This window comes from Anoplopoma fimbria, chromosome 15, assembly GCF_027596085.1.
Source record: "Anoplopoma fimbria isolate UVic2021 breed Golden Eagle Sablefish chromosome 15, Afim_UVic_2022, whole genome shotgun sequence".
Lineage (NCBI taxonomy): Eukaryota > Metazoa > Chordata > Actinopteri > Perciformes > Anoplopomatidae > Anoplopoma > Anoplopoma fimbria.
This window is the reverse complement of record NC_072463.1, coordinates 6,063,618-6,091,272: the sequence shown is the minus strand read 5'-3', so window position 1 is coordinate 6,091,272 and position 27,655 is coordinate 6,063,618. Positions and strand designations below refer to the sequence as shown.

Here is a 27,655-nt window from a genome sequence, read left to right as displayed (position 1 = left end):
TTGTATAGTATGTGTATTTATTGTCTGTGGGGATCAATAAATGAATATAATTGTAATATGTGTAGTAATGTATAATATGTGTATTTATTGTCTGTGTCTGTGTAGTTGTATAGTATATATTTATTGTAATATAATATAATATAATATGGGGATAATATAATATAATATAATATAATATAATAATAATCAGTATTTAGCGGTGTGTTGTCCACAGGGGGCCGCACTGTGTCCACTCAGGCCCGCCTCAGGCTCCCGGTCACCGCCCCTTCCTCTTCCAGCCGCTTTTTCAAACCCCGCTACCAGCCGGAGGAGGAGGATGAAACAGGGCGAGCACACAAAGCCTCCACCGCACTCCCGATGCTTTGCTTTTAGGAAATAACTCGTTGGAAAACTAACTGCTCAATTAATCTCTCTAGGAAAAAAAAAGAAAAAAAAAAAAGGATATTTAGTTTTAACTGCGAGGAAACCGCGACGCTCCAGCGGCAGAAACATTGTTGCGTTTATTCCCCAGCAGCGGTCCTTAAGTTAATAACTTTAATCACCAAACAGCAGCTGCACAAGGAGCCGAGTGTCCAGGTTCAGAGACTGTGGTGAGTTTTTTTTTTTTGGTTGCTTTTATAACAATATTAAAAATGTTGCTTCCTCTTTCTGTGTTCTCTGATATTTGAACAAACATTTGGGGTGGCTTTGGAGCCAGCAGCAGCCCCGACAGAGCCGTTTCCTCCCGGCATGCCTGCTGAGACTTTAGCCCGGTTAGCGTAGCTTCACCTCCTCCTCCTCCTCCTCCTCCTGCACTCACTAGTTTAACTTGTTAAGAAAACTACTTCTCTGGTTATTTACTCGGGTGTAGTAACTGCATGAAGGCATTGCTAAGACCACCGTAGACAGGCTTTCCCATCAGTGATTCATTTACTAGGTAACTGGACATTTCACTGCACTTTTGCTGACTTGAAAATTTCTTAAAAGTTTGTGACCACTCCTGTGACTTGTCTTATAAATTAAATGTGGCCTTCAAAAGTGTTTATTTTGAACTTTCAGACATTGTTTTCACGTCCCTTTTTAAAAAGCGTTTGATATATGAATCAGTCTCAGTTAAAAAGATAAAATAGTACTATACCAGATTTTTGAGGTGTCCATTTTTGATTTGCGTCCCAGCATGCCTCTAAAAGTTGCAAATGTCTCCTCCAATTTCATCTTCTTGTACCATGAAAGTGCTGAAAGTGAATAGATGTGATACAGATGCAAAATAATAGCATCCTGTACATTAATAAGTGATGTAGATTTAATAAGTTACTTTGTACAATGTTCTTTGCAAAGAAGTTAATACATTAGTTTTAGTGGTACCTTTGCAAAGTAAAGCAAAAGATAATCATAATGCTAAATGATTACAAATATGTTGCATGCTGATATTGGATAGGTAACCGGTCAAAGACAAGGACAAGAATTTTGCACTGAAAAGTACCTAAAAAGTTGGTGAAATAAAGCAATCAAAGACCTAAAGAACCTATGTTAAAGTAGTATGGTGTTTGTGGGCCATGGACACAATACATTTTAAAATATCTGTAAAACATGTGCTAAATAAAATGTAAATATTCCCAAATTATTCCCTTGAAAACATTTTCTGATTCCATTTTGTAATCTTTAGTAAGTTCTTCTTTTACTTTCACTTTACATTGAGAAGTTAATATATAACTGCTGTAGCTAATAAGGGATATTTCGTCATGGTGTCATATTTTCCACATAGAGACAATATTTTGCTCATAAAAATGCAGGAAACTTTCTTTTATTCCGTAGTTATGATCATCTCCTGACCAAAAATGACCAATAAAACCTTAGTTCAACCATCGGAGTGCCAACTTTACTGATGTTGAAGAATAACTTCTGAGATTTTTACTTTTCCAGATTGGCATCTGTTAGTGGTAATGACCAGAATCAGTGAATGCTGGGCTGGTGTGAAGGATTAACCTCCTTGTTGTGACCTGGTCCAGAGTGATTCTTTGGCCACAGCAGCTGTCAAACCTCGGCCACGGTGCGCCACTGTGGACAGGCAGGACGGCGAGCAGGGTAATTGGCTCAGAGGCTGCTTTAACACAAGCAATGTGTGTTTAGTGAAACTTACTTAGTGAAGATATGAATTAAGGTCAGGCCAGTGCTGTTATGAATGAAAGCATTATCATTTTTTTTTCTACATTTTTTTTTTTTTTTTTTTTTTGTCTTTCCCATATTTACACGCCACCATAGTTTGAGAAAAGCTGCCATACTGCTAGGCCATGGTTTTCTTGCATTTCATAAGCCTCTCAAATGTGCAGATGCAGAATACTCATTTGTTTTTTTGGCTCTATTGTCCGTGGTGAATGGGTACCCCGAGTCTGGGGTGTGGGGGACACCTGGCCGAGTGCTTGATGATCTCACAGAGAGCAGCTGGAAAAGCAGGGGTCAGGAGGGTTCTCTTTGTATCGACATTTAGGCACAAACTGAGAGGTTTCAACTTATTAAATGTATGTTATGCACTTAGTTTCAAACTGCATTCACAAGGTCTTATACACAGCATGTATATAATGTTTGTGATGGGGAAAAAAGTTAATTTTGGATCTTTATTGTCCCAAAAGAGGAAATAAATTTTGAGAAAAACATAAAACATAACTAAAACATAACTACGACAGACATCTGAAGACATTAAAAATTGCTGTACTAGGTACAGCAATTTAGAATAAAACAAAGAGTTTATGATTAAAAAGCAACAAAAGCTGCAACACAAAGAATAAATATAAGAAAAATCAAGGGCTAAGCTGTACGGAGAACCAAGAGACAGGAGGATGTGCATAAAGTGAGGGAAGTAAGCTAAGTAAGTAAGTTATTTATTCACTGTACAGAAAGAGATTTAAGCCGCTCCAACAGCATTAAGTGCAGGATTTAACATGAAGGGAAGTTAAAAGTGCATTAATATTAGTTGAACTCAGGAACAGCAAACGAATATATAAACAATGGAAGCACTATATGATCATACGACTGGTGCCAACGGTCCTCTTTCACAGCGTACAGAGAGGTGTTGCAATGCTCAGACAACCAATTTGTGGAAAGCATTTCTAAAAATAGAAGTTGATGAATGTTTTACTCTGCTCAGCTCTCCATCGCTATTTCCATTCATGTTGACATTTACCTTCCCTAAGCCTCAGGTGGATGATCTGGGCTGTTGCGTCTATAAGTTATGTCATTACTTAAGTTGGCCACATGATTAGGTCTCCCATTCATCTCTATTTAAAATGAAAAAGCAGCTTCTTCAATAATTACCCAAGATCCAATGTTTGCATTTCTATTGTTGCTTGAGACAAACCTGGATAAATCCTTCTGAACTGGACTCCAGGCTTCTCTCTTTTTCCTTCGTCTTTATCACCAGTTTGAAGAATTTGAAGAAGTATTAAGTCTTAAAAAAAAAAAATCTAGGTGAGCTTTCCCTTTTGACTCGTACCTCAGATTGAAGATTGAGATTACACGGGTCATTTAAAAGAGAGTCATGGTCAGTGTCAGACTTGCTGCGTCCATCATTTCACCTGATTGTCTAATCATTCTAAGTGGATTAGCCAAAGCCTCCACCACAAATGACGCTGGAGCGGTGTGTTGGTAGCTCAGTCGCTCAGCGGCACCGTCAGATGAAGGAGCTGTTAGTAACACATGCTGTTGATATAGATGTTCCCAACCTGTTTGTGAGTATATGTTGATGATGATTGGACATATAATCCTGTTCATTTAGGGTGAAGAGATTTAGATTTAGAATTTTTGCTTTGTTACAGTGATTGAAGTTGAATTTGCTATTGATATCACTCTGACTAAACAAAGTATCTCAAATGTGATAGAAAGCATTATGACACAAGTATTTCCCTTTCCTTGTCTTTCAGGGCAGGGTGCTGTCCTGTGGGATGGATGACACCCAAGAGCAGGACCAGTACGAGGAGCGCCTAAAAGAAGTTTTTAACAGTTTCGATGCCAGCGGCTCCGGCTCTCTGTGCCCGGAGGAACTCTCCGACCTCTGCCTGTCGCTGCAGCTGGACGATGCCACCCCAGCTCTCCTCCACACACTGCTGCAGAACCAGGACCGCCTCACTGCCAGGGTAAGTCTTGGCCTTTTGGCTTTCCCCTGTGCAGAGCGTCCCTCTGCACCCTTTTGAATCTGGCAGACCCCTGTGTTGAGCCACTCCAGCTCTCAGGTCTTTGTGTCTCCAGGCTTTTTGGCCCTTTGTTAGCTGTCTTGTTGAGGAGAAAATGTGCCCCCCTCATCCCAGGTGTCTGTCGTCAGGGCAACTGAGCCGGCTGATCACAATTCACAAATGCATTTCTTTAAGGGCGCTCCATGTGGAAATGTATGAAATAAAAAAAAAAGACACTGGTCTGATCTGGGTAATTGGACTTCACTTTGCATAACATGGATTGTACATTCAGAGGATCTCCAGTATGAAGTTTTCCACCCTGCTTACCTCCACGTGTAAGTGTGTGGACAGACGGATGGCTATTGTCTTGCATGTGTGGGTGTGTGGGCGTGGGGGGGGGGAATGTTAGCAAAGGGCAAGTGAACTGATTGCCTATCCATGGCATCCAACAATAACGTCAAAAGAAGAAAAAAAAAAACACGTAAAGCCGGCAGCCGCCAGCCTCGACGCACAAAGAAAATCAACATATTCAGGGTTAGCAGCTGTTGATTCTTCAAGTGTGACCTCGCTGCTTCTGCTCAGCAAAACCCTCCTCCACCCAGACACCCAGGGACATCCAGCCTCCACCCGGCACACTGGGAATTACATCCAGTCTGAGGAATTTCACTTTTTTCTTTTACTGCGCTTCACATACTCAGCATTGCTGGCATATTCTCACTTTTATGTAAGATTACTTTTTCTTGTTTCAGGTCGATTTCGACCAGTTCAAGAATGCACTGATTCTGGTGTTGTCATCGACTCTGGAGCCACGGCAAGAAGAACAGGAGACGTTGCCAAAGCCAGGTAAAGTCTGGATTCTGCTGTTGTGGGACTTTAAAGAAATCTCACACAGACAATGTCTTTAACATGCACACAGTGACAGTCTGAAAACAAACTCAAGGTTTGTCTGCGGCTCAGGAGGCAGAGCGAGTCGTCCTTTTAATCACACGGTGGTTCCATCCCCGGCTTCTTCTGTCCTGTCCTTTTACATTTTTCAAGCATGAAGCCGTATTGATAACAGAATCTATAATTCATGACAGCATCGGTTTAAGAGTGAAAGGACACCTTTTCCACTCAACAAGTCAACCAAAAGTGGAGAAGGTGACTGTAAAGGCTTAATAGGTGGAACAGCCCACATGCTGACTCAGCTGTAAATCTACATACAGAGGTACAGAGCCAAAAGCCCAGGCCCAAAGCCAATTAGCTGACAGTTGAACTATTTGCACCATCATGGTTGGACCACAGGCATGGTTTGTTATATTATGGATGTAGTTAAAGGAAAGAGTGGCTTAATACTTAGGGAGTTCTTGGAAACATTTGTTTATACTCCTTAGTATGTTTTTGTGAATTCATATTTCAGACACATCTTTTCAGCTCCGTTATTCTATTTCTTTAAGGGGACATCTCCAACGAGTGATCACAAAAGAGTGAAAGACTCACCCTGTGTGGTAATAAGTATATGAACAACCAAAGCCTTACTATACCATTCCTCTGTATGATGCTTGCATTAAGAGATAAAAATGAAGTCTGATTCTTGTCAAAGCAAATACTTCACTGTCAATATTTATTATTCCTTTTAAGTTAATGAGTTTTGGTAAATTTCTTAAGTTTGCACCTAAAAAATCATCGACGTGTAGTTTCACTTCAGTTAAGTAGGAACATGTGGCTTTAAAAAATTCTGTTGTTACCACTTTTGGAGAAGTTCTACATTTTGGAGAAGTAGCTGCTGAAGGTTACGGTCCAGATTAGTCATCGATCACATTTATTTCTGTATTTAAATTCAGTTTATTTTGTATAGCGAATCATCTGATGTGCAGGCATTACTACAGGAAAAACTCCCCTAAAAAACCCCTTTAACAGGGACTTGGGAGAACGGATGGACAAATAATCATGACTCTTCTTATTTGTTTTTAAATTGCCTTTGTCATTGTATCCCCCCCCTCAGAATCTCCTGAGATCCAACCAAAGTTCGTGAAGGGCAGTAAACGTTATGGTCGCCGCTCCACCCCGGAGTTCATGGAGCCCATTTCAGACTTCTCTGACGTAACAAATGCAAACACGGTGGAGGAGGAAGATCTGGAGGACAACTATGACTCGGCCGTTCCCCGGAAGCGTGAGGTAACGGTGTTCTCTGAGTTATTCCAGCACCTCTCTGAACCTCCAGACGCTCCGACGCTGCTCTTATCACCTCCTGTCCTGGCACGTACTGTGTTCCTTAGCAGATCCAGGCCGTCAGCGAGGCGTTATTCTTAGCTAATCAGCTTAGTGGCATGCAGGGCAGATCCCGAAATGTAATATAGACACTCAAACGCAGGATTCACAAGGCCTTGTTCATTGCACAACAACGCAGCTCAGTCTGTAAATAACACTGTGAGCATAATTGTTGTTTAAACAGCCTCCTGTTGTCGAGGTGTAACTGCAATGTTTGCGTAACGTCATACAGTTTGGTCGGTCTAATGTGTCATGATGAGATTCTGTGTGAGTTGAACTTTGCCCTGACTGTATATGCTGGCGGTGATTTGGTTGTCAAGGCAACAGCACAGTGATTTTAGGAATTTTACATCTCCATGTCCAAACACATCAGAGTTTTCAGCAGATAAAAAGAGAAACCAAAGCTTATATTTGCGTTTATGGCTGTGGATATTTTCCCACATTTGCTGTCAAGTTCTTCTTCTTTATTTGAGATTGCCAGTAGGCTCCTCCCGTTGTCTCTGCACAGGACAGTAGTTCAGTCATGGCCACGCACAGCTGAACACTCTGCATGGTTCCTCTGGCTGATCTTCCAGATCCTTCTCATGGATTATCCTGCTTTCTCTGCTGGCTTAGAGAGTTGTTTGACATGTACGGAGGTCTAAACTCACACTTTGTGCGCCAGTGGCCTGCACGAAATAATGGGGAATTTACATAAACAGTCCCATTTCTGTTCTGAAAATGTATGTGGCTGTAAGTAAAGGGGCTGTGCTGTCAATTTATTAGTTTATGTAATTCATCACTTAAGCTGTTTAAACATTCACTAGTGTTAGCTTCTCAAATGTGAGAAAATGCAGGTTTTTCTTTGTTTTATATAATTTTTTAATAGCATATCTTTTTAGTTTGGTCTATTTGGTTGCACAAAACAAACAATTTATGGACACCACCTTGGGCTCATAGAAACTGTGATCATTATTCTCTGACATCTAATAGACTAAACTATTAATTGATTATTTGAAAAGATTAGCAAACCACTTTAAAATATGAAAATAATGGTTAGATGTCTTAGTTTTGGTAGCTGCCAGCTGTGGTCTTTTGACAACAGGTTGATTTTTCATTCTCATGAATGTGCAAGCATGGATGTGCTGCAGGAGGATAAATCATCACAAAGAAAAGCCCCGAACTGGACACCAAAATGCAATAATGATGGCCAGTTCAGCTTGTGCACGGATGGATGTGTTAATATTCAGTGTATTGTCTGCGCTCCCGACTCCACCCCAGATGCCTGCCAGCCTCAAGACAAACACCGCTCGAGACACTGAACTGAAGCGTGTCTCGGCATTGACTAATCTGAGTTGCAACAATGCTACAATGTCCGGCCCGGGGACCAGCAGATGGGGATGGGTCAGGGGGCTTTGCCACAGAGACGGCAGGCCTGGGAGGAGGAGGGTATAGGCCTGTGACAGAGGAACAATGAGCCCCACTACCCCCACCCTCGTGGATGCCTATACACCATGTATCAAAATGCCACTTGCAGAATCCCATCTGGTCTTCAGTCCCTCACTGTTTGCTTCCTGAACAATAGACGGTCACGCTGGGGTCGGGCTGGAGCACGGAGGGACACACCCACATAAAGCCCTCATCCTCAAATATTTCTTGACAAGCACAAAAGACGCAACCGTGTTTACGTTAAAATCTTACCTCTACTGGTAGTACAATTAGAGTTTAAGAGTAAGAAAAAGACGTTTGGATTTTAAACTGGGAAATGTCCTAATTTGTAGTTTCAAAAAGCATTTTAATAACATAATTTTTTTGAAAGTGAGCGTTTCATTTTCAGAAACAACTTCTCAATCATGTGATTTTTAACAAAAAGAGCATACTATTAACATGTTTGAAAAGATAAAGAAAATACAGAAAAGTGGGTCTCTCTGTGACACATTTCTGTATTATTACCACCATTCCCAATTTTGCAAGCTGACCATCCCTGATGCCCTCGTGCCATCACAAAAGCTCTTTTATGCTTTTTCTTTTTCCACCAGATGCTCCTCCTCCCCCCCCCATCCCCCCCGTCCCTTTGCATCCAAACTCCACCTCTCCTAATTTAAAAGCATGTTTAGACTTATAAACAGCTGATTATCACGTCAGAACATCAGGTTTTAATGTGGTGATTTTTCTCACAAATGAGTTTCTATTTCTTTTATTCTTTCCAAAAAGAAAGATATGTCAGAAAAGTAGGTCATTGAAAGCCTCTTTGTGATATTAATCTCAAACAAACTGTTTTTGTCTCTAACAGCGCTGGAATGCTCACGAAACAAGCACAGAGGAGTACGAGGCGGAAGGTACGTCAAAGTAGCAGTATTTTAAGAAGATTCACTCTATAGATGTTGTCACTCAATGATCACAGTCTCTTCTTACCTTGCGTTCAGGCCAGATGCATCTCTGGAACCCCGATGAGCCGAGCACGCCTCGGGGATCCGTCTATCCTCTGTCGACCTGCTCAGAGGAGAGGCTGCGTGACGCCTGTGAGGAGCTGCAGATACCGTGGGACGGATGTGCCGGTCACGCCGAACTGCTGGCGCTCTGTGAGCACCTCGGCCTGGAGGTGAGGTTTTAAAGTTAATGGCGGAACATTTTTATTTCAGGGCAGATTTTCAAATCACATTATCAATCACTGAAATAATATAATATCGACTTTTTTTTAAAATAACACTTTATTTGAATGCACTCTGGCGCATGTTAAATAAAGTTTTGCCAAAAAAAGGCTAATAGATCTAAACGAATGTGGTTATAATTAGATAATGATAGGAGAGTAAGGTGACTTTTCTTGTTTTGTCCAACTTGTACTTAAAACACCCAAAAACTATTTAATTCCCCAATTTTTGATGCTTGAATCTTTGCTTCGTAGCTAGAGAAAAATGCTTCATGATGATTAATTGATTACCAAAATTGTTGCTGGTTTGTTTTCTGTCGATTACTAATCATAACAGCCCTACATACAGGTAATATTTGGTTTGGTTTTTGCTCGTTAATGAGACATTCTATACAAATCAACCTGAGGGAATTGCATGATAAAATAAATCGCTTACTCGCGTACACAAACAGTGTAAATAAATCATATAGTTTTTCTAGCAACTGTTGCTACAAAAGTACATGCATTTATTTTTCAGATACGTTTTGATGTGCTCCAGAGTCTCACCGGCAACGGAGTGCTGAATGTTCAGGAGTTTGTCTCCAGGGTTGTAAACCACAACAAGCCCCCGACACCGTCCTCCTCCACGCCCTACAGACAGCTCAAACGACACCACTCCACTCAGGTATTTGTTTGTTTAGCTCTACGAGGTAACAGGATGTGGGATATTTCCCTTGTTGTCAAATCATTTTCTTTTAATATGTTATTTTTTTTTCTCTTTATCTGTCCCAGCCTTTTTTAAAGAAATTACCTATCATATCATGCATAGGACAAATTGTTGTTAAATAAAAAAAATTTAATTCATAGTTCCTCTGTAGTAGAATAATTTAAATCCATATCTCAGGTTACATTTGTTGTAATTTTGGGGATATAAATTGTTTTAGTAAAAAAGGTAATATTTCCTCCCTTACAGCCCTTTGATGAGGGAGGACGGAGGATAGCCACTCCTTCTGCTCTGACCAGCACCATCGGCATGCGTCTCTTCTCCACCCTTGACGACGGTAGCGGTTTCACTCCAGTCGAATACATCCTGGATGCCTGGATGGATGAGGGAATAGAAAACAGCACCGAGATCCTTCAGGTACTTGTTGGCTATTAGTGTTTATTGGTATCGGCACTTTGACTGTTTTAAAGTGTACGATTAATTCATTCAGACAGCTGATGACATAAAGGAAGTCAGATTAGTGAACTTTGAAGAGAAAACCAAACTTTGAAATACTTTTTTTTGTATTAACCCGTGATTTAATTTGGTATAAAATAAAATAGATATTTGAAAAAAGGACAAATAGATAATAATGACTTTTTTTGCAGGCTTTGAATTTCAACCTCGATGGTAAACTGAGTCTTGGTGATCTCACCATGGCACTTGAGAATGAGCTACTCGTTACCAAGAACGGGATTCACCAGGCGGCACTGGCGAGCTTCAGAGCCGAGATCAGATATCTTCTGTGAGTATAAGTCACAACTTTAATGCAGCTCATTCAGATCTTAATACTCTTTGTTCATTTTAAATAAAAAACATTTGGAATCAATTTGAACGTTTGTCTCCGTTTTTCTCTTTTCAGAGAGCATGTAGACAGAGAACTCCGGGAGAAAGAGAAAATACGATCTGACCTGGAAAAAGCAGAGAAACTAAAAACTCAACTCGCCACTGAGGTGGATGAACGTCACGCTGCCATTGAACATACGAACAACCTCAATCTCAGGTAACTTATCCTTCTGATAAATGTTTCCCTTTTCTCTCTTTGTCCTCGAATTTGATCAAAAACTATATCTACTGAGTTGTTCTGAATAGTTTGACTGATTTGTTTGTCAATTTTTAATTCAATGTGACTTTATTGGCATGAAAGTTTCAGAAAAACAATGTTGCAAAAGCATAAAAATATAAAGGTACATAATAATAATAATTATATGAATATTAATTCAACATTAACACAATAAAAATACTGAGGGATTGAATCTTTCACTCTTTGTCTTTATGTTGTCCATTCCTAAAGCACAATAAGCTTCATATGTTATCACCGGCTAAACTCGAATCAAAGTCTTCCGACCATTCCTGCTCAATCCAGCTTCTTCCTAGCATTTGTTACACTCAGTATTGAAGTCTTCTTTGTAAGTGTTACACCCTGTTTTCTGTGTACCTGAATGTCTTCAGGAAGCTTGAAAAGGAACACAAAGAGAAGCTGGCAACAGTGCGATCTGAGCTGATGAAGGAGATGGACCAGATGCAGCTGCAGGCCGGCCTGCAGCGCGAGGAACTGGAAGCAGAGGTCGACAAGATCAGGGAGGATGAATCTTTTCTCAGAGACCACCTCTCCATCTCTGTGAAGGTACCCTCTTTTTTTTTTTTCTCTAATGTGTTTTTATATCAATTATTAAGTCCCAAAGTACTCATGAAACTTGACATGACTTCATTTTTCTGTGTTCTTTTTTTTATTTTAGGAAAACAGACGCCTTGAAATGGAGTTGCTAGACAGCTCCGACAAACTAGTGGAGGCACAAAGCCAAAATACAAAACTCCAGACAATTTTGGACAACGTTATGAAAGAGAAGGTACAGAGACATTTCAAGGCTCTCCGTGATTTCAATACTGACTTTCTCTGTTACTTGCGCACATATTTATTGTTATTTTTCTTCGATTTTAGTGTTTTTTCTGCCTGCCTTTTTGTTTATGTTTGTTGATTTTTTTCTTATTTCCTCTAGTCTGGAGACTTGGACCCTGGCAGTGCAGACTTCTTACTCCAAGAGGACCGTATTAAGGAACTACGCAGCAGCTACGAAGCTCATTACAGGGTAACTGCATCAAAAACTGCCAACCTTTTTCTTTCATTTTCTTTTTTACGCTTGCTTGTCCGTAAATGCATAGACATGTAGGAAATCGTGACAGTAATATTGTCCTCACAGACATGTAGACTTTTAACTCGTAGTGCTCTCATTTTGGTAGGAGCTGCAGGATCGTATTGACGAGCTGCAGTCAGAGTTGCAGGAGTTCCACAGTCTTGGGCGAGTTCATCAGCACTGCAACAAGCCTCTCTCTGAAGAGCTGGAGAGTAAAAGCCCCGGCATGGAGTCTGATCCAGGTAACGCATCAACTGTACAGTCCTCGGAGAGCTAATTAGAGAGCCCTAACTACATCTACATCAATGACAACAATCCGAAAATAGATATTTTGCATAGAAAGGTGGACCCTGTGTCAAATGTCATCAGCTTCACCAACTTGTAACTTGACTTCCTGCAGGTATTGGTTCAGAGGAGGTTCAGCCCTTCAGCATGAGCCTCGAGGCAGAGATGATGTTGGAGCAGCTGAAGGAGCAACACCTTCAGGAAATGGAGGATTTGCAAAACCAGCTGGAAAGCAAGGTTCGTGTAGAATATTTCAGTGTATTAAATGTGTGTTTTTGTAATAAAACCTATAGCTGGGAAGAGCAGGGAGATGTATAGATGTAATAAAAATTTTATAGATTGAGGTTTTTAGTTGTTAAAATGTACTTTCATTGGTCTTCACCTTGTCTTGTTGGCTGCACTGCGGTTCTGAACATACTTGAGAGTTAAGTAGAGTGAAACAATTTATTCCTTGTGCCTTTTTTAAAGGATAAGTTCGACATATTTGTCAATACGCTTATTTCCTTCTTTTGCTAAGAGTTAAACTTGAAGATCGATATCACTGTTGCCTACAAATGATAGGATTAGCTTAGCTTAGCTTGGATGAAAGACTGGAAACACAGGTAAATAGCTAACTAGTAAACAGATTTAGCAGATTTTGACATCTTTTTTACGTCGCCTCAGATCAATGAATTTGATAAGATGGTAGGAAAGCAGAGGGCGACACTTGAAGACCAGAAGGCTGCCATAGCCCTCCAGTACCAGCAGGAGGTCCAGGCTTTGAGGGAGGAGATGGCCAGCGTTCAGAGCCACAGACAGGAGCTCCAGAGCCAGCTAGAGCAGGCGGAGCTGGAGCGGCCTCGTGTGGAGCAGAAGCAGGCCGAGGAGAGGGAAGAGATGGAGAACGTGCAAGAGGAGGAAGTGGGAAATCTCAGACAACAACTGCTAGAGGCCCACACCTACGCTGCAGACCTGGAGGAGCAGCTGAAGACCCTCGAAGCCCAGCAGACAGAGACGGATGAAGATCTTGTTAAAGAGATGGACGAGCTGAAGAAACAACACGCCATTGAGGTTAAGAAACTGGTGGAAGAGCAGGAAGAGCTTTTTGCAGCCAGACTGGAAGAGGAGAGAAAGAAGGCGCAGGCTGAGTCAGAGAAGAGATTGTTAGATGACTGCGAACGGGAGAAAGAGCTTTTGCGACAAAGCCATGAGGACGAGCTGAAGGCCAGACTAGAGGAGGCAAAGGTGAGGTTTGAGGGAGAGCGTGAGGAGATTGTCCAGAGGCTGACGGAGCAGTGGCAGAAGGAGAGGGCTCAGCTGGATGAGCAGAATAATGAGGCTCTGCAGATGGTGCTGGAGGAAGAGATGCTGAGACTTGTCAGGGAACAAGAAGACAAGGAGGGCAAGCTCAGGGAGCAGTGGGAGAGTGAACGGGCCCAGCTTCAGGAGCGTCAGGAGGAGGCTCTGCTCGATGGAATACTTCAGGAAAGGCTGCAGGTGCAAGAGAAGTTTGAGCAGAGGGAGAGAAAGCTGCGGGAGGAGTGGGAGAGGGAGAGACTGCAGCTGGAGGAGGACTACGAAGGGATGCTGCAGGAGAGGCTGAGTGAAGAGAGGGAGAAGCTTGAGACCGAGAAAGAGGAGGAGGAGAAGAGAGGAGAACGCTTAATGGCAGAGGAGAGGGCTCGTCTAGAGGAGAGCCATCGAGAGGCCGTGAAGGAGCTGACGGTCAAGCACTCTGGAGAGAGGGACGCTCTCAGCACCATGTTGGATAAACTACGAGATGACATCGCTCAGGAGAGGTGAGAAATTTGGCTTTTATCATAGTAACTTATTCATAAATGAAACTTGCTTTGTCCTTTACATCCCTAACATCCTTGTAAATGATCTAATATGCTTAAAAAAATGTATGTTTTTTTTAACTTGTACTATTAAGAGTTCAAAACAGTTGCTGTAACAGTCATTACATAACCGTGTACAGGAGGGAAATCGAGATCAGCTTCACCCAGAGAATCAAGGAAGTGGAGAGTCGTTTCTCAGGTGACCAAGAGTCGGTTGCGGAGCGTTTTCAGGCTGACGTTTTGAGACTTGAACAGCATTACCAAAGCGAGCTGAAGGCTCTTTCCGAAGGGCACGTCGAGCAGAAGCTCCACTGGGAGGCAGAAACACAGGAGGCGCTGGAGAACGCAGAGGAACAAAGGATAATAATGCAGGAGGCCATGGAGCAGGAAAAAGAGGAACTGGATCAAGAGGGGACAAAACGACGACATGAGATAGAAAGTCTTCATAAACAAGAAATGGAAGAACTTTTGATGAAAAACCAGCAACTGCAAAATGAGCTTGATGACTTCATCAGTTCGGCTCAGAGTAAAGAGATAGCGCTGAGTAGGCAGCTGAATGACCTCCACAACCGGCTTCAAGGGAGCCTGGAAACCAAAGACGAGCTTCTGGCTCAGTCTGAGAGGAAAGCGCTGGAGACCGAGCTCCTGCTAAATCAAACCGTGGAGGACTTTAAACAGGAGAGGGAGGAACTTCTGAGCAGCCAGTCAGAACTTCAGGAAAAATACAAGGAGATGCTTTCCATCTCTGAGAGGCAGATTGCCGAGAGGATTGAACTGTTAACTGAGCGCGACGATTTGAGGATGAAGATGGAGGAGCTGGAGACGCTGCTTAAACAGGCGGCCGTGGACTTTGAGCTCGAGAGGAGGGAGCTCCAGGAACATGCGTCCATCCTTGAGGGAAAGTTAGAAGATAATCGAGAGAATGACAGAGAAGAGCTACTTGCAGAAATAGATGCGCTTAAAATCAGAATTAAAGAGCTAGAGTTATTATTCAGTCAGGTTTTGTCTTCTGCAGAAAATGCTAAGGAAGAAGGAATTGTAGAATCAAATGAAATAAACACTTTAAAGGAGGAAGAATGTATTTCATTCTCTGGAAAAGAACCGGAAACATGTTTGGCGCCTCCTGTCATTTGTCTCAATGATGACATTCTTGCAGAGTCCTTTAATCAGGATCTAGTTTGTTTGTCACAATATCTGGTTGAACAAGACGTTGATGTGGAGAACACTGAGGCCCCTGATGCACAGATAAAAAGTGATAATGAATACGATGAAAATGTCACTTCTACCGGTGATGATCAAGGAGCTAAAATGCCAGAAGTTAATCGAGATGTTGCTGTTCATGAAGATTTCCAAATCGGAGATTTGAGTCCCAAGAAAGTTGAAGGAGACCCTGAAGTAGACTGCTGCTCTGCAGAAATTGGAAATGAAGACCCTGAATCAACGTCCTGTGACGGCCTCCGCCCAGATGTTCACAACGACAATCATTCAACTGTTGAATCCAAAAATGAGGCCGTTTCCCCAGAGATGCCGTGTGAGGCGATCTCATCCCCTGAGGCGTTTGAAGGTGTCGATGCCGGCGAAGTCAGTGAGGACAAAGAATCATGTGAGACGGAGAACAAACCTCAAGATGTACAAACTTTGCTCGATGAAATCCCTTCCCATGGAGATGAGCCATGTCACGAGACTGTGGTGGATCCCTCAGTGCTGGAGGAGACGGATGAACTGTCTCCAGAGGATGCTGAGGTTAGGTGTTTACCAAATGACTCTCACGACAGTACACAGGAGGGTGAACTTGTTTCAGACTGCGGACATTTAACCGCTAAAATACAGGATGAATGCGCACATGATAGTCAGGATGAAGATGATGACTGTGAGGACGGGGAATGCTCTCTCCTCAAACTACAGGCTTTGTACAACACTGCCACCGAGGAGAACATCCTCCTGCATGATAAGATTTCTCTGCTTCAACAGAAGACAGAGATACTAGTGAACCTTCTGGCTCATAACACTGAAAAGATCAAAACTGGCCAACAGATACTTGAGGAAAACTACGGCCTCAAAGTGAAAGTGCTGCTTTTAGTGGAGCATGTCAAAGCGCTGGAGGTGAAGGCCTTAAAGATGACAGATTTCCAGATTAGATATGAGGATTGCATGTGTGAAAATGCCAAACTGAAGGACCAAAACAGTGAACTTGAAAAGCAAGTTTGGAGCCTCGAAAGTCGGACGGATATTCCCAACGATTTCCAAGATCAGCAGATTGCACTGGTGGATGAGATCAGCCGGATGAGAGCGGAGAACAGCGAGCTCTCCAAGCTGTTCGGTGACTTGGAGAGGCAGGGTGAGGTTCTGTCTGACGCCGGGCAATCCGAGGAGTCTCTCGGGGATGAAGTTCAGACAGCGATCGATCTGGAGGACAGCTGTGACGAGTTTGAGAAGCAGAACACCAAACTTCGCAGAGCCATCACAGCGCTACAGGACAAGTCGCAGTCCCTAAATGCAACAACGCAGGCTCATAGGTAACGTGGAGAAAAACACCACTAGGATCCCGCCCCGCTGTGTCTCCTGTGGCTTCTCGTTGTCTCATCCCCGTGGTGCGTAGATCTTTAGGAGCCCTCCTCCTTTTCGTTCCTCAGCTCAACGTCGTGCTGTTTGTCCATCCCGTCATTAGGTTCCTTTTACGAGATGCAACAGATCTTTAACTCTTGTGCTGCTTTGATCCCTGTAGATCACCAGTGCAATAGCAAAAAGAATTGCAAGTTCAATGTGTGTAGATGCGAGAGCAAGATAAATACGTTGCAAGTGAAATATAAACGTGCATTCTGACATGTTTGGGTTTTATTATAGCTAGATTCTAGTTTGTTAATGTGGTTTTGTCTGTCTGCAGCTCTGAGGCCAGTCGTCTTGCTGAAGAAAACGTCGTCCTCAGACAGAAGATCTCTGCGTTGAAGGAAGGGGACTTGAAAGAGGTCCAGGAGGAGCTGATGTAAGAAACAACACATTTATTTTAAAGACATGTTTAATAATGATCTCTGTTCATTGTTCATTTGTCACCCAGACTGACAATTTATTCTAATGTTTGATTTCAGACAAACACTGGAGCACTTGAAAAAAGGGAAGATTGAGGATCAAACGGCAACAGAGAATTTCAAGAAACAGGTACTGAAGTAACTTTTTATGTCTCCATACATGCTTTCAGATCTGTGAGGCTGCACATAAGGCACAGTGGGGCTGTGAGCTAAACGCTAATGTCAGCAAAGACATGCTAACAGGCATCAATGTCTGTACCAAATTCATGACAATGAATGCAATGGTAGTCGAGACATTTCTGTATAAAACACAACAACTGTCAGCCTCCTGGTGGTGCTAGAGAGACAATCCAATTAGGATGCATCCTCTGGGAACAATTTCATGGCAACACATGCTTATTTTTCAGTCTGGACCAAAGTGAAAGACCAACTGACTGACTAACTTTGCCATCCATTGGAAAAAAACTGGCAGAAACAAATTTTGTCTCCACACAATTAATTCCTCTTTCATTCTGAAGCAGCCAGTAACATATGTTATCTTCTCTGCAGATTTCAGAGCTGCATCTGCAGAGCCAGCACCTCGAGGACTATAATGAGAAGCTGTCTGAGAAAAATACCCAACACCTTTGTGACATGGAGAGTCTACGGCAGCAGCTGGCAGAGCTGATAAAGGAGAACGAGAGGAGGGAGGCGTTCACTGCTGAAGAGAGGAACAAGGTAAACAGAGTTTTTATGACGGACTGATGGTCGTCGTGGTGTCGTGCTGGTCGTAGCTGGTAGTTAATCGGTGGCTGTTTTGTGTTAGCTGGCAGCTTGTGTGTCTGCTCTGGAGGCAGAGCTGACCAAAGCTCTGGAGGACTCTGCACAGCTAGAGCAGAGGAATACCCAGCTGTCCCAGCAGCTCTCTGGCCTCAGAGAGAAGGTGAGCAACCGGCCCTCCACTCTTTGATGGGGTTAATGTGAGATCCATTAAAGCATGACACGGACATAAAGTCATAAAGCATCAACACAACCTACTGTTGATATGAAATGACTCGGAAAATCTAAGTGAATACAAGTATGTGAATCATTTTAACATAAATGAGAAAAGTACAACAGAAAGTTCTAAATAAATACTTTCTATCCTTTAGGCAACCTGTGATCTTCAGAGGTGTTGTGCTGTTGTCTAGCTTTCGCAGTAAAGGCACACATACAGGATTGTTTATTTATGACTGTAGTTGTGTTTCTGTTCTCAGGCGGGTAAAGTAGACGTGATGGAGAATCAGCTCAGCAACCTGGTAGAGGAGCGGATGAGCGCGAACAAGGAGACTCTGGGCCTCCACAGCCAGCTAGCCAAAGCTCAAGAGAGGGTAAGAGTCTGCTGTAACCCACAGAAAGCATCTGTATTAATCAATTGATGTTGTGTTTTATTTCACAGTAATTAAACAGATTTGTAACCCAATGGGAACAAGTTAAAACCCCCCAGAACAGTGTTATTCTGGCCCTAATCCTTCCCTTTCTCTTCTCTAGGTCAAGACAGTGGATGAAACTCTTCAGACTGTGAACCATCAAAGTTCTCGTCTCAAGTCAGACCTCCGTGTTACGCAGAAGGAGAGGGATTCCCTTAAACATGAAGTTGCAATGCTACAAAAGAAGCTGCAAAATGTCAACGATAAAGTAAGATATATTTTTTTATGTTTTATCATTGGCAAGAAAAGTAGGAGTAAAACAAAACAACACTTAATTGGATTTACTCACCAGTTTGGAAAACACACAGGAGCACAAGAGCAAAGCAATGCAGGAAAAATCCCCAACTGGGATGTTAGGAAAAATGTTTTATAGCAACCTAAAAATATTGATATCAGTTTAAGTTTATACTATATTTACAATATTTTCACTGCTTTACATTGCTTTCTTTCGGGGAACTGATTTCGTTATCTATGCTCTCTTTAAAGCCACCAAAGACTCATTGACAAAAACAGTACGTTCACCTTGCTAACACATAAGTTGCTGGTCTACCGCTGCCTCGATAAGTTAGCTTGTGTTATTAAGTGACTTTGATAAATCCAGACTAACCATTAAAAACACCAAAGTCACACAATAACACAAACTGATCAAGGCAGCAAATAGACTGCTTCCGTGTCCAGTGGCGTAAAAATAAATATTTTTCTCTATGGCCTTGTGACCTAGATAAAGGCTTCATTTCCTGATCAGAAAAGGCTGTCTGATTGCAAGGCAGAGAGGTGAAAGTAGTGTAAATATAGCGTACACTTAAACTGATATTGATTTGACCGCCATCTACTGTAGGTTACACACTCACTATGGTAGTATCTAATCTAATACAACCCCACTTTAAAAGAAGAAAGACAAAGATTATTTGGCTTATTTTTCAAGTGATGTTTGAGGATTTTCAAATGCAGAGACAACGAAGCACAATTTGGAACATATTTTTCTCATCACAGAACCACGTTTTGGAGATGGCCCTTCACTCCAGTGGTCTCCAGAGTCGGAGCAAGAAGCTGTTCAGAGAGGAGATGTCTCGGCTGGTGGACCAGGAGCAGCAACTGCTGAGGCAGGAAAACGAGAAGCTTCAGTCTGAAGTCCGCAACGTCAAAGGAGACCTCGCCCAGTCCAGAGAAAAGGTTAATGAACATTTAAAATCTACAGTCATGTAAGTGTTCCGGTTTCTCACTCTGTCGCTAATCTATAAGCTCTTTATTTTATGTCTGCAGCTCCGTCAGCTTGATGCGTCCATGGTGTCCCTGAAGCAGCACAAACAGACTCAGTCCTCCCTGGTGGAGGCCTTGGAGCAGGAGAACGCCTCCGTGAAGCAGGAGCTGGAGGCACAGAAGGAGCTCACCAAGGTAAACTGAATATATATAACCAGATTTTATTTTTTTTTTTTTCTAAACATGCTGATTATGTGGCTTCAATTCTTATTTCATGTGCTTTGTGTGTCTCAGGGCCGTGAAGCAGGACAAGGACACGCGGAGCTGGAGGGCCTTCAACGGGAGAATGAGGCGCTTAGAGCCCAAATGGCTCGACTGTCCACACAGCTGCTAGAGGTACCAACGTTCCTCCTCTCATTCTAGTGCCTTCGTTTGTTTTTAAATTGAGAATTATTATTTTTATATATATATATATATATATATATATACATACATATATTTCATATTGGTTTTGATTTCAGTTTTGTTTAAGTTAGTTTCAGGTGTGCATGAGTGGTTGTGTTTTTATTTAGAGGAATTTACTGGTTTGAGTTAAGTTTTAGTTTAGTTTTTGAAGTATTATGAGAAATCGATTTACAGTTGCTAAAAAAGATAGAAACAAAGAATGCATGACATCAAAAAGTAATACAAGGTTTTATGGAAGCAGGCATCTGGAGCATCACCTCGTTGAACTAGTTACTGTGTCATGAAGAAGTCAAATTCATCAGGACAAAGTGCAAACGGAGGGACCAAAGAAAACAGATTACAATTATATTTTGTTTTAGATTGTGTAGCCTTGTTAATTCCAGTTTTGCAGTTTCTTTTTTTTTTTTTTTTTTTTTTTAAACACTTCTAGCTTTAGTCTTAGTTTTCGTACACAAAACCTGCAAACATACTATTTTGCCAGGTTTACATTGGAAAAATTGAATAAAGTTGTGATTAAATTATTGTCAGATAAAATGACCTCATACTGTATGTGAGGGACCGTACTGTGTGTTTCTGTTCTGACCGTGTTCCTGTCTTCTCTTACTTATTTTTCTACTTTTTTCCAGACGTTTCAGGCTCAGTTGGTGGGACTTCTGCCTCCATCACCTCACCGGATGCCCAGAGGACAGCATCGCGGTGACGATCCGGACAACATGCAGGTACGCTCCAACATCAGCCTCCCCTGATGGCAGACCCGGGGAAAATACATGCATGAAAACAAAAACACAAACAGACTTTTTACATTCAACTCTAGTAGGCTTGCAAATTAAATGAACACTTACAGGATAAACAAATGAATCCTTTTCAAGCTACATTTTTCCCCGAGTCTGCTTTGAGATCTTAGAGCAAAAAAACCTGAACAAGTAGTTTAGTATCTGAACGTTTAGTGTCTCTGCATCATTGCACGGTATGGTTTTACATTCATCTCCTTTCTTTCTTTCACTGTCAGCATTTTTTTTTTGTCACATTACAGCCATCTGTTGTTGTTGGTATTATCATAAATTCATCATGAATGGCTATACAAACTATTTTGGGATTTATTGGGAGTTAAATGTTAAACACACCCTTTAATATTTATTTCACTCTCACGTTGGTGTAGAAATGTGCCCACTCAAATAAATCACTCAATTCAGGTGTTGACCAATTTAAATTATGCTTTTTTTTATTTTTATTTTTGTCTGGAAATTCAAATATAATTGATAGCTAACTAAAATGCTCAGCATTGAATATTAATAAGTAATTTCTTTTTAAAGTGTCATTTCACCTGAGCTGAGTGCTATTTGTTGTAATATTCCTCCTTTATTTTTATTTTCCATTACCTTTTTGTCTGAATGCTGAGTTTGCGTTGCTCTTTATTTTGGTGCCTGTCACGGATCCATGTCAACACCTGTCTGTCTTCACCTCCTTATGTCATGTGTGTGTGTGTAGTGTTTACTTTTTGGGTTTGGTGTTCAGTCTGTGGTGCCTGTGTGTTTCTGAACTCACTGTCTTTATTTAATGTTCTCTCTGGGGACTAGTAGCGGCAGTGGTGTGATCATCTGGGTGTGGTCCTGGTGGATGTTTTTCCATTTGTCATATTGCACAAACCTCCGTCTCACCCCAACTAGATAGATGTAGTTTGTTCTGGTTTATATGTTGATGGCGTTTTAATAATGTAGTACAATTGTGTATACTATACATTTATGATTCATGTCAGTTTATTAGTTTTATTTTAATATCTGCTATATACATAACCCCATAAGATTATTTAGATTATTGATCATTTACCTACCAGAAGTAACAACTCATACACATTTGAACAGTCTACATGATGTTCAACGCTGCCTCACAAAAATACAAATATAAACAAACAGAACCAAACATTTTTGCCAGTATATCTTGACTTTTAGTCTCTACTATGTAATGTAAGCATTTCCCATACTACATATGATTTGTTTCTTTCGGTTGCCCCCCCAGCCCCCTAAATCCCTCCTCTCTCAAAGCCCACGACTCAGTTTGTACCGTGCGCCTTGTTATAAATAAGTCTCAAATCCTGGAGCCACAGCAGACATTTAACAAACAGTAAAAGAATAGTACTCTTTTACTAAACTTTTTGTAAAATTGGTGAAGTGGCCCTTTAACAATATAGATGTAAAGTATACACAGCTGTTGTATAAAGTGGAATCTTGTGATGAAATCATCTTTTAGAACTGATGTTTATGTTCATGGTGGTTATGTGATGATCATAGTTTACTCAACTCTTTGTGGTTTACTGGCTGGGGTAACTATGGAAGACATTTGTCACTATGGAGACCGAAAAGCAGTCAGTATTAGATAAATTAAAATGATTAAATACATGTAATATTGGCTTGAAATTAGGTCTTCTCATTATTTGATAATGATTAAAAAAAATTAAATTAGATCTATTATTGTTTTGTAAAAAGAAGCAGTTTGAAATAACACTTCATGATACAGTTTTGAAATCTTAGTTGGTTATTACATAATATAATGGTTATATTTTGTGTGTTTATTCATATGACACTTATTTATTTATGTAATATTGGTCACATGTTTCAATACGTAATTTCCATAGAAACCAGTGTTAAGGCGTGTTAACTGACCAGCCCTGTGTAGGTTTTTAGGGTTAGAGGAGAGGGTGGAGCCGTGGTGAAGTGTTCCTGCCTTTTCTCTCCAGGGGCCGGTGCCGGAGCAGCGGGCGGCTCACGCAGACAGCTACCGGCGGATCGGTGGATTGTAACACCAGCGTCTTTCCCTGCTCTTCACTTCCGCATCTTTCTGCCTCTCAAAGACTGCTCCCCCTTTTTCCGTCCTGCTCCTCTTCCTCTGCTATGTTTGGAACCTAAAATCTGACTGTGGCTCCTGATGCCATCCTTTCTGCATCCTTATAGGAGATTGTGAACAAATGTGGTGCCTGATTGAAAAGGCATGAATGTGTAATTGTATTTCCCTGCTGCTAGGTGGCAGGAAAACACAGAAGAAAAAAATCTCCTGAGATTTTTTTTCCCAATGGGATTTTGATTAAAATGACATTGCAATTTTAAAGTTTGTCAGACATGCCATATGAAAATGTAACATCTACAAACACAGAGCTGTTTGTCGACCGTATTTGACTTTTATAAGGGTCCAATCCTTTTTGTGCATTTAAAACGTTTTGTGGTTTTAATACAGGGAATCTTTTTAAAGCAGGGTGTGTTTTCTGGGAATGTTCTGTTGTGCACTTGTACCATTTATCATTGTCTGAGACAGGGTGTATACATCCTCAGAGGCTAAATCTTGCCTTATGATCATCGAGGAGCGTTAAGTTGAGGTCAGGTTAGAGCCCGACAGCCTTCTGAGCCTTTTTCCAACAATCAAGCAACGTGTAATTGTCAGGTGACGTTACTGTCTGCGTCCAGTATGAGATTTCTTAATGACGGTACTGCGTTTTCACTGTTTGTCTTTTGTTGTTTATGCCTGTATTTCTTATCTGACACTACACATAGTTGAATGTTTCTTCATGCTACCTGTTTATGTTGCGTTTTTGTGTGTGTTGCTGTTTATGTTGCTGCTGCTGCTGCACAACCAAAGTGAATCACATCTTTCTGGGTTACGTTTTTTTTTGTTTTTTTCTTTTGTTTTTTTTGTTCCTAAACAAGGACCGTTCAAACACGTCACACAACCTTGAATGTTTTTCTGGTATTTATTATTACATACCAAATCATTGTTTGTCCCCAGCAGTGAACAATTAATGTCATATCTGTGTTTTGAGTTATTTAACGAGTCTTCCTTTTTTGCACCATGTATACACTCAAATGTATTTAATTTGTTTTATTGTTTTGTTATTTATTTTAATAGGAATCATGTAAGGATTTATTTTATTTATGCATTAATTTATTTTTGTAGAGGTATCTGGAATACATGGCATCATTTTATACCTATTTATATTTTATTTTATTTTTTTAGTGCATTGTCCTCTCGTTTAGAAATGTACCAGGACTCATTTAATGCTGAATTTATGATTAAATAAAGCTTCTAGCTCATTAGTATTTGGTCTGCATGTTGTTTGATTTTTCTCAGTTTACATCAGCTCAGATGAAAGAAAATTCAAAATTCCTTATTACATTCGCAGCAGTTTGTTGACATCCCTCACTGTCTTCTCACCAGGATGAAAGGGAGAGGATGATGAAGCATATGGAGGAGCGTATGAGGGAAATTGAACTGTCGCTGCGTAACGTCAAACTGCTGCTCAAAGAGAAGGTTGCTCAGCTGAAAGACCAGGTTAGTTTAAAAATGTATGATTGTTTTTAGTTTAAAAAATCATCATAAATAACTCGGTGTTAAAAAAACATCGTTGAGAAAACAAATCATATATAATTTGGGATTTTTAAAAAAAAAGATGCAGACAAATAAAAAATGGGGAACATACCAACAAGATGTCAAAGCATCTCAAGAATTACTAAGTTATCAGAGTAAAGTGTGGATCTAGTAAGTTTCCTTTCTTTTAAAAAGTACGTCATGATTATCGTGTCATATTTAAACAATTCAAATAAGCTTCAATAGTATGACTTGCATCAATGCCAAAGCTAAATTACATATTCATTAATAATTACACCAAAAAACTAAATGGTTAATCACAAGATAACAAATTCACATTGCAGCCTGTTAGAATATATATATATACACCAAAAAAAATCCTTATTTTAAACGGCTGTTTTGTGGTTTTCTGTCAGGACTTTCTCTCTCCTCTGGGAGGAAGATAACTTTTTTTTATAGCCACAAAAACAGAAAAAAACTGTTTGATAAACGTACTTTAAATGTGGTTAATAAATAATTGTGAACAAGATCCTCTAAGTACTGAGAGGAACATTTTATAGTAAAAAAAACCCAACTCTTTAATAGTGACCTTGTTTTTAAATTACTGGGGACACATCTCCTTCTGTAATGCAATTTCTTTCCTACATATCAGCTGACGTGCATTATGTGTCAATTTCCAGAATTTTTTTTCTTCTGACTCTCGTAGCCGTCATCAAACGAGATAAATTATGGAATAATTAAAAGCCTTCATCATGTTCTTTCTCTTGACTTTTCTAGCTGCACAGGAATGGCAAAGCAGACGTGCTGATCAAAGACCTGTATGAGGAGAACACCGAGCTGCTGAAAGCTCTGGAGAGAACTGAGCAGCGGCAGAAAATCACAGAGAAGAAGAACTACCTGCTGGAAGAGAAGATCTCCAGCCTGAACAAGATAGTGCGAGACCTAAACCCCTCGCCGCTTCAATCACTACCATACCACTATTAATGCACACAAAGTAGTATTTATTTGTGCATTGATGCATTCTAATGCACAAGAAAAAGTATTTCCGTTGCATTTCATCTGGCATGTTTTATCTCCTTTAAGCCTAAAATGTTACTATTTAAATATGCAATATTTTTATTTGTTTATTTTTTTTTCTAAGTTTCTGTTACATTGGAACTATGAAGAACCAAATGTGAAGGAAAACTAAAGAAAACAGGATATTTTACAGTAATTTAAAGCAGTAGCTGTTATTGGTAAATGAGTAAATATTTTACTATGACACTATTTCTCTTCTGAGAAAAAGAGAAAAGCGACGCTGAAGTGCACTTTTTATATAAGGGTTCTTTTGTCTATGTTGTCAAAGAGATGAATTATGTCAATCCGTCTCTCCTTTGCTTCTTAAGCCTTTATGTAAAGAAGAAACAAACCTGTCAGCGGTTAAAATCATGTGTACAGAACAGTCAAATAATCCGATGACATTTTCAGAGTGTTTGCTTTCGTGTAACAAGACCTGAAGTCACACGAGTGAATGTCAAGTGGCAACACTTGCTATTTAAATACATTTGATTGAAATCCTCTAAACTGTTGCAATATGTAAAGTTTCCTATAAACTGTGCCATTATGAATGTTTTATATTGAAAACAAGTGTCTTTATAATGAAGCATGAGCACTAAAGCTGAAAACAGGGTCATGTTTTGTGTTTCCGGTATAAATAAAATATATGGATCATCTGATATTAACTCTTACTGGATTGATTCTTTTGTCTTTGCTACTGTTTGGAGATAATCTTCTCAGTGTCCTGCAGGTCTTTCAGTCTATAGATGGTTATGGTAAAGTATATTTTACTAGTACTGTATTTAGGTGCAATTTTAAGGCACTTATACATTTCTAAAGTACTTTTTACTCCACTTAATTTACTTAAAAGATAATTATTTTTTTACATTAATATTTTACACATGTATAAAATATAATGCCCTGCTCCAACAAAATAATCTACAATGTTAAAGTTCTGCTTATGTGTAATTGCAGGAACAATAATGATGTAAATATATTTATTGATGGGATCCAGTCTGCAAAGTGTGCACTTTATTATTTTTGATGATTTTGTTACATTCTGTTACCATTATTTACTTCAGTGTTTTGTTATTGCCACTTTGGATACTTGCATACTTCTGTTTCTATGTTACTTTGTACTTTATACTCCCTTACATGTATTTTTCACAATAATATTTTGTATACATACACTGATCATTAGCACCATCTAGGGTTTAAGTTCTGTTTAAATGCAGATGCATTAACAAAAATGATGTAAACATATTTACACTGACACGGACCATTCTGCAAAGTGTGTTGTTTTGCTTTTGATACTTTTATTACATTTTTATTGTAATAGTTATGTGATTTTATGTGACATTTTTTTAATGTAGGCATCTTAGTTATAAATAAGTAATGTATTGCCAAATTGAATACTTTTTCAGCTTTTTTCTTTTCTTTATGTATTTATTTATTTTTAACTGTTTATTGTTATTTTACAGAACTTTTACACCCCTACAAACATAAATACACACATCTATGTTTGGACATTAAAACAAGGAATAACATTAATGTAAAACCAAAACATACAATAAATAGTTAATTAAAATAAAGTGGGAGTGGGAGATTTAAAAAAAAAAAAAAAAAAAAATCATACAATAAATAGTTAATTAAAATAAAGTGATCTCATAGGAGTGGGAGATTTAAAAAAAAAAAAAAATAAAATAAAATAAATAAATGTATTCTAAACACGTGCATGTTAAAGATATTTGCAATATAAACTTTATCTCATAGGTTTGATTTTTTTAAATTTAACATTTTTTTGGACATTAAAACATTTATGGTAAATTGTATGCTTTTTTAAAGATTTTAAACTTTCTCATGTTTATTTATTTATTTTTACACTGTGACATTTTTTAATTGTATTTATTTATTTTTAACTTTTTATTCCCCTGCACACATACATACACACATCTAATTAAAATAAAGTTTGAGTGGAAGATTTAAAAAAATAAATAAAAGATCAAATAAAAATAAATAAATATATTCTAAACACGTGCATGTTAAAGATATATGCAACATAAACTTGATCTCATAGGTTTAATTTAATTTAACATTTTTTTTGTATGTATTTATTTATTTTTAA

The 27,655-nt window shown here is 39.8% G+C and overlaps 1 protein-coding gene across 3 annotated transcripts; it reads left to right on the top strand.

Moving 5' to 3' along the window:
* The first annotated feature begins 250 nt into the window (after positions 1–250).
* On the top strand, positions 251–26,177 carry nin (ninein (GSK3B interacting protein)). 3 transcript variants are annotated; one of them, XM_054613466.1, is made up of 28 exons: positions 251–590; positions 3,897–4,109; positions 4,895–4,988; positions 6,130–6,302; positions 8,668–8,713; positions 8,801–8,976; positions 9,542–9,688; positions 9,977–10,144; positions 10,375–10,511; positions 10,629–10,769; positions 11,219–11,393; positions 11,506–11,616; positions 11,767–11,856; positions 12,008–12,143; positions 12,302–12,423; positions 12,850–13,964; positions 16,888–16,986; positions 17,090–17,159; positions 17,579–17,746; positions 17,835–17,951; positions 18,265–18,378; positions 18,539–18,685; positions 19,471–19,650; positions 19,741–19,872; positions 19,972–20,073; positions 20,769–20,861; positions 24,346–24,459; positions 25,273–26,177. In XM_054613466.1, the coding sequence occupies exons 2-28, from the start codon at positions 3,918–3,920 to the stop codon at positions 25,477–25,479; spliced, it is 4,566 nt and encodes a 1,521-aa protein (XP_054469441.1). In that variant the 5' UTR covers positions 251–590; positions 3,897–3,917; the 3' UTR covers positions 25,480–26,177. The 3 variants fall into 3 exon arrangements, with proteins under 3 accessions (XP_054469441.1, XP_054469442.1, XP_054469443.1); XM_054613467.1 differs by lacking the exon at positions 17,835–17,951; XM_054613468.1 differs by lacking the exons at positions 24,346–24,459; positions 25,273–26,177 and adding an exon at positions 22,877–24,145 and having other exon boundaries at positions 252–590.
* Positions 26,178–27,655: the final 1,478 nt, after the last annotated feature.